The sequence below is a fragment of the Gorilla gorilla genome, chromosome 16 (genome assembly GCF_029281585.2).
Source record: "Gorilla gorilla gorilla isolate KB3781 chromosome 16, NHGRI_mGorGor1-v2.1_pri, whole genome shotgun sequence".
Lineage (NCBI taxonomy): Eukaryota > Metazoa > Chordata > Mammalia > Primates > Hominidae > Gorilla > Gorilla gorilla.
Window position 1 is genome coordinate 63,765,158 of NC_073240.2, and position 7,235 is coordinate 63,772,392.

The window sequence follows — 7,235 nt, forward strand, 5'->3', positions numbered from 1 at the left end:
AGAAAGCAAAGGCACCCTAATAAAAAATCAGCCAAAGACACCAAGGTGTAAAAGGCCACAAGTGTGGCTGTAATGCAAAGGGCTGGGCATGGGGCTGGAAAGGTGGGTGGGTCTGGCACCTGAATATCCCTGGGTTCCAGCCCAGGAGTCTGGGCTTTCCCCCGCAGCTGATGGAAACCACTGAAGAATTTGGTGAACACAGCTTCTATTAACAAGAGAAGAGCAAAAGAGGGCAGGAGTTGTGGAAAATAGACCAGGACAAATGGAGCGTGAGTTACCAGCGGGGCCTCCACATACAGAGGTCCAGGAGGTGGATATAAATAAAAGCCTGAGGCCAGAGAGAGGTCCAAGCTAGAGGCGAAGATTATGGAATCTTATCACGAAGGTGAGAGTTGACCCTGGGGCAGAAAGGGGACCACCCCCACCCCCAGGAGGGCACACAGAGATGAGAAGGCCATAGAATGGCATCTGCCACCAACAAGGTCATTCCCTTCCATGGAAAATCCAGCCCCTTGCTAGTCCAGGAGGACTAGCAAGGAGGCATTACCCCCTGTAATTTAGCCTTCTGCAAGGACCTGCTTTACCCACTATCAAATTCTGGCCCAGTTCTGCCTGAGGCCAAATTACACCCGGTGTCATCTACTGGACAAGTCTCTACGGTGAAGGAAGTATGGCATCATGGTTGCTTTGTAACTTCCCAAACGTGTCTTCAGAGCTCTGAAACAATGAGCAGGGACCTATTTCCGGCCCTAAATCTCTATAAAGGAAAGGGTCATTACCTCTAGAGCATGCTGGGCAGGTGGGGGCAGGGTGCTAGGAAATGTCCCCTTCCCCTCACCCAAGATTTCTACACCTACCTGCAATCATGCTTTAAACTCCCCTCAACCAAGTCACATTTTTACAACCATACAGAAGTTCAAAGGGCTGTTACCCTGGGCTGGTTAAGTCAACAGGTATTTACTGGTGCTGCAACTCCACACTCTTTAAATATCTCTCTAGCTTTCCACCTGTCACCTCTATTTTGATGACTGCCACATCTGCCTGATGAGCAAGCCTCTTAGCTGTTTCAGGTATTTCCAATTGCCAGCAGGACATTTACGATGGAGAGATATAGTAGATCTTTGTTGTAACAGCGAAAGTTCTGGTGTCTGAGTGTCTGCGTTTGGAATCCTGTTCCACCTCTTACTAGCTATGACCTTAACTATTCTTCGCCTCATGTTCTTTATCTGTAAACTGATAATATGAAAGTGCAACCTCATGGGGCTGTGATGAAAGAAAAATACTCATGCCTAAATCTCTACAGCAGTGCCTGGCACACAGTAAGCATGCGATGAAAACGAGCTGTAATTATTACCTCCAATCAGAAGTTCTACTCCCACCTCAGACTCTTACGTCCAAAATAGAGAGTTGGGCCATCAATTCTGGTCCTGTTCCTCTACTAAGAAGCTCTGGGTGGCACTTACTTAACAGACCAGAAAATGAAGCCCACGGTGACAACGTGAAGTGCTCAAAGTCACAGAGCAAGCCAAGGAGAAAGCTGGGGTCAGGATTCCTCATCCAGGGCCCTTCTGTCACTTCCTATTGTTACTGGTAAGTGTGGAGTCTTTGGTTTTTAGTCCTTCTGGAGGAAAGAATTTGGCTAAGAGACCAATTAGTAAAGTAAGCAAAAGGAAATAAGAGTAAACTCCAAGAGAGGACTGGGCTGTTCCGGCTGGGAGCAGCCCTGATACTTTTGTATTGCAGTTTTTATTATGCCAGACTGTTTCTTTAAGCTCCTGCCTCCATCTTAACACTCCACCTTTTTCTTTGTTTAGTTTTCTGCTTTTGTTTTAAGTCTCCACCTTTGCTCCCTCCTAGTTTTCACCCAGGTTTGTGGAATTTCCCTTACTGTCATTGATACACTTGTGCAGGGCCGGGTAATCAATACGAACCTTACCTAATGGTGGCCTTGCTCATGTACCGCCACCACAGAAGGGTCACAGGGGGGTTACAACTGTACTTACTGTGCCTGTGGATTTCTTAGGAATATTTTCTTTGCCCTTTTTACCTTTCTATTAATACATAGCTAGCTACATTTTGACAGGTTAACTACAAAATTACAAGACGTCTTAAGGAGCGTTTGGGGGCACTTTTTCTGCATTGGCATTTTCCCTCCTCTCTGTTTATATTTAACATACACGTTTTAAGTAGTCTCTGGAACATAACATTTTCCAAAACTTCCTCCCCAGGGGCTCTGTTTTTTGTTTATGTCTAACTATTCATCTACTCTAACAGTATGTGCCCCCTCGCACCAGCCCAGCCACCCAACAGGAGGCTGCCGGCACCTACAGAGAGTCCCTGAAGAACAAGTTAGACTTGGTACCAAAATCACCCCGGCCACTTATTGGGAATGTAGATTCCTGGCATCCTCCTATTGGATTCTGATTCAGTAAGTCCAGGGTGGGGCCCCAGATCCACATTTTAACAGGCACAACCAACCCTGTACCCCCACCAACTGGCTTGGATTCAGATGGTACCCACTTTGAAAAGTGCCTCTCAAGGGCGAGTTGACGCATGTGCCTCCACTAGAGATGAAATCCTGAACAGGGCCCAGTGAGGCCTTCTGGCCATGCCTCGCAAACACGCTTGCGGGTGCAGTTACTGGGCATGGCTGCGGTCCCTGAGTGGAATTTCAGAAATTTGGTCACATTCTTTCATACTCTCATCCTAGAAAGGAACGCCGCCCTTTCAGACAAAGATGCACCTGTACCCCTGCAAAATCAGCAGGACATCCAACCCCAGGATTATCATTCCACTGGACATTGTTTACTGCAATGGGAATTCATCGGGAGCTTGTGGGATTGTGGGTAATCTTATTCATAGCACCTGCCTCCTCTGTGGGTGACCTCATCAAAGGCTCCTGAAGCTTGTTCCCTCTCCCATCCATCCTGCGACTGACACTGAATATTAATACAGCTTCAGAAGCTTCTGTCCTTGCTCTCCTATAACCAGTGACCATGGGGCCCTATGTTCCTCCCCCTCTCTAATCTGGGCCCTCAGACCCTTTCCAGAGGGAGACAATCAAAGCAGAATGGAAGCTGTTTGAAGAAAGAACAAATAGCTGAAAATCAATTTGCAGAGATAGTAGCAAGAATTACAGTTCTGTTTGTCTGCTTATTAACGGGCTCCGGCTAACTATCAAATGGGAGAAGAAAATGCATTCCCAACACAGTAAGTGGCTGATTTGGAGATGTTATTAAAAAGAGTTGATAGAATTCATTCAGATTATGACTAATTTAATTTTGGAGGGCTTTAAGAGTTCTGTTTACTTCTCAGCTCATGGCTCTCTCATGCCCAGAACTTGTACCCCAGGCGTGTGTTCATTCATTTCCATTTCTGAATTATCACAAGGACACGGAGATAACAAGGTCTGGTGACCAGAATATGGCTGTGGGAACTAAGAAATACTGTGATAACTGTCCTACAGCAATCTGGGGTCGGCCTTTGCATCAGCAGTGTGGCTGGCAGCAGGAAATGCATACTGTGAAATCACAGAGAACAAGTTTCATCCCCAGATCTGCTGGTCACTGGCTGTAGGGCCTTGGACAGGTCACTTAAACTATCTGAATCTCGAAGTTCTTATCTGTAAAATGGGGATTCTAATATTGAATTTACAGGCTTATTGTGCTGATCAAAGGGCATAGTTAGCAAATGTCCTTTATTCCAAATGTTGTCCAAGATATACAATAAATAGCTATTATTATTTCTTTTCTCTATTTTCTTCTTGGTAACACAGAGATAGGAACTGATTGAGAACTCAATCACTTCTCAAGAACAGAAAAGGAATCACTTTCAATATAGTAGAAGGGGAAATGAAATAAAACCTATTCGACTAATCCAGTAGAAGTCAATAAAGCAGGAAAATAAAAAGAGAAGGAAATACAAAACATGTATTTAGAAAACAAAAAGTGGTAGAAGTCGGTCAAATATCAATAATCACAACAATTATAACAGATTAAACTCATCTGTTAAAGGATAAATTTTCAGATTAGATTTAATTTTTTCATTCATTCATTCAACAAACAATTATTAAGCACCTACTATGCATGCTAGGCAGTGGTCTAGGCACTGCAATCCAGCTAAAAGCTATTCTAAAAGACACATTTAAAACCAAAAACAGGAAAGGATCAAAACCAAAAGATTAAGAAAAAATATTCCAGGTAATACTAACTAAAAGAAGTTGATCTTGACAATATTAATTTGAAACAAAATAAGCCTTAAGACAAAAACTTGGCAATAAAAAGGTCTTGATAAAGAACAATTCACCAAAAAAAATATATAGTTAACCTGAACCTGTGTAACCTTACAACACAACTTCGAAATATATAAAGCAAAAACCGACAAAAAGATATTATTGACAATTAATAATCAAAGTGGTAGATTTTAATCACTTCTCTCAGAAAGCATTGAATCAGACCAAAAAATTGTGAAGGATACAGCAGAGTTGAACCACAGTTATTTATGAAAACTTGCACCTCAAAAATAAAGAATAAACAGCTATTCAAGTACATACTTACAAGAACTAACCATGTACCCTAGGCCACAAAGAAAATATCAAAAGGCATCAAAGAATTGATATTATACAGATCATATTCACAAACCTCAGTGCAATAAAATTATAACGTCAGTAACCAAAACATTTCCACACAACCCATGTGTTAAGAAAATTTCTGAATGCCCCTCTAAATAATTAATGGGTAAAAGGAAGAATAATCATGGAAATTATAAACTATAACTTAATAACAATAGAATATTATATAGCAAAATAGTAAAGAGTAACATAAATATGGTTACTGTCCCACAGACAACTCCACAGCACAGGGACATCCCAAGACTAAGATACCAGATGGGAACCCTTAAAACTAGGGCAAGTGAACAGAAGAGTTTTAGAAGGGCTGAACAAGACTATCTCTCAAACAGCATTTTTTTTTTGAAACGGAGTTTTTCTCTTGTTGCCCAGGCTGGAGTGCAATGGCATGGTCTCAGCTCACCGCAACCTCCGCCTCCTGGGTTCAAGCTATATCCTAGTCATCTTCATCTGTGTAGAACCACATACGGTAGGCATTCAGCAAGTCTTTGTGGAGACACCTTTGGGGTCTGCACCCCAATGCTACTTCTTTAACTGGCTGGAGCATTTCAAACCGTGGTCTGCCTGCTATGGCTAGAGGGAAGATACTTACCCTGGTTTTTAGGGGTGTTCCAAAAAAGCTCCCACCATTGCTGGGCCAGAGAGAGCCAGAAAGCCACATTCCTGCCACATCATGCCCCCATCCAAAACACCGCCACAGTGCAATGACACCCCACTGGGGACCACTTTAAATCAGAGCCCAAGATTTATTTATTTATTTATTTATTTATTTATTTATTTATTTATTTTTGAGACAGAGTCTCACTCTGTCACCCAGGCTGGAGTGCAATGGTACGATCTCGGCTCACTGCAACCTCTGCCTACCGCATTCAAGCAATTCTCCTTCCTCGGCCTCCCAAGTAGTTGGAACTACGGGCCCCCACCACCATGCCTGGCTAATTTTTGTATTTTTTAGTACAGACGGGGTTTCACCATGTTGGCCAGGCTGGTCTTGAACTCCTGACCTCAGGCGATCCACCCACCTTGGCCTCCCAAAGTGCTGGGATTACAGGCATGAGTGCAGGATTTTTAATAGATGTCATTTTCCAATCTGCCCCCTGGAAGTCTGGAAATGTAGAGGTTTGGCCTGAATCCTGTCTGGAAATTGGTGTTCACCTGCTTTTGCAGAAAGGAGTAAGATTTCACTCTGGGCAAGGAAAAACCTCATTAAAGGCTCATTTATATTCCTGGGGAGCCGTTTGCCTGAAACGAACTGAATCTTAAAATGCAAATTCTTTCTCAGGGAATGAGTGTGGCAACTGAAGCTGCAATACCTGTCAGAATGATTTGAGAGCAATTCTTTTACTATTACTATCGTCATTATCACTATTATCATTATTTCAACCCAGCCATTAGGTTAATACTATTAAGTCAGCATTTTCAGCAAATTGTTAGTGGCATGAAAGTGTGTGTGTGTGTGTGTGTGTGTGTGTGTGTGTGTGTGTAGGGATTACAGCTGTCATCATTTCTATCCTGTTGTAAGGTTTAATAATTTAACCACAAGTATGTGCTCCAGGCTGAAAGCCGATGAGTGAGAAGGAAGCAGGGAGGAAGGGGGGTGCCCAACCATACACTGTCCCATTAATACGAAGGTAATCAGCATGACTGTTGGATGAAGTAGAGCACAGTCCATGAGGCCACAATAGAGCACATGTGTACACACCAGCATCTCAGCACTTTCCATGGACCCTGGCCCTCTCTGTGGCTAGGCATTGGTGGCAGCCCCAAGAAGCCTAAGATGAAATTGACTTTAAAAAGTGGAAGCAGCAATGTGGTTTGTATCCCCCCGGGAAGTATGGCTTGATTTATTACCACATCCCCAATTACCCAGTGCTTGACAGAACTGGTCAAGCAGGGGAGGGGGCCAATAGTGTTAGTTCCCTTCCATGGAGAGTCATGGCAGCGTCACTGAAAGTGTGGGAGTGTTGGAGTCAGCTGAACCTGAGTGCGAATCCCCGCTGTGTGACTGCACAGGTGACTTAACCTTTCTGGGTCTGTTTCCTTATCCACAAAATGGGGGCTGGAACCCTTTCTCCTAGGATGATTATGAGTGTTAAATTAGAAAAATTCACGGACTAGCTCACCGTATGCACATGCATTGTAGGCACTCAGTCAACAGCTTCTCTGCTGCTATGGCTGTTCTGTCCCAGGCTTGTTTCCTAGCTCTGGCAGGGCCCAACTCAGTGCCTAACTCAGGGCTCCAGCTAGAGCCTTCCAAAACCTCCATGGCCAAATGAACTGTCCTGAAGACATCCAGGAGGAGGCACCCCACCCCTGGGGAATCTCTTCACTCTCTTTCCCTGGCTCTGGGCAGTAATCTGAGATGTCAGGCTGGGTGTTTCTTTTAGAGGACAATGTGTCTTCAAGTACTGCCAGGGCAGTGATGAGCAGGTTGTGCATGGGACCCTGGGGGACTGTATTTGGGTCTCCCTTTCCTAGAGACCCCCTGTCAATCTTCAGTGTTCCTCAGGAGGCACTCACCTGACATCACACCCCACTAAACACACACACATACGTCAATAACAAGAGCATCAACTTCTTTTTTGGAAACTTTGGCTCCAACTAAATG

At 44.0% G+C, this 7,235-nt stretch overlaps 1 protein-coding gene across 1 annotated transcript in view; it reads left to right on the forward strand.

Annotated features, from left to right (window-relative positions):
• LOC115930786 (Y-box-binding protein 1-like) overlaps positions 1-6,903 on the forward strand; it is a 48,318-nt gene extending 41,415 nt beyond the window's left edge. Inside the window, 3 exon segments of the mRNA XM_031002174.3 lie at positions 2,275-2,358; positions 2,711-2,846; positions 6,830-6,903. Of these exon segments, the coding sequence (XP_030858034.3) occupies positions 2,275-2,358; positions 2,711-2,846; positions 6,830-6,903 (294 nt within the window).
• Positions 6,904-7,235: the final 332 nt, after the last annotated feature.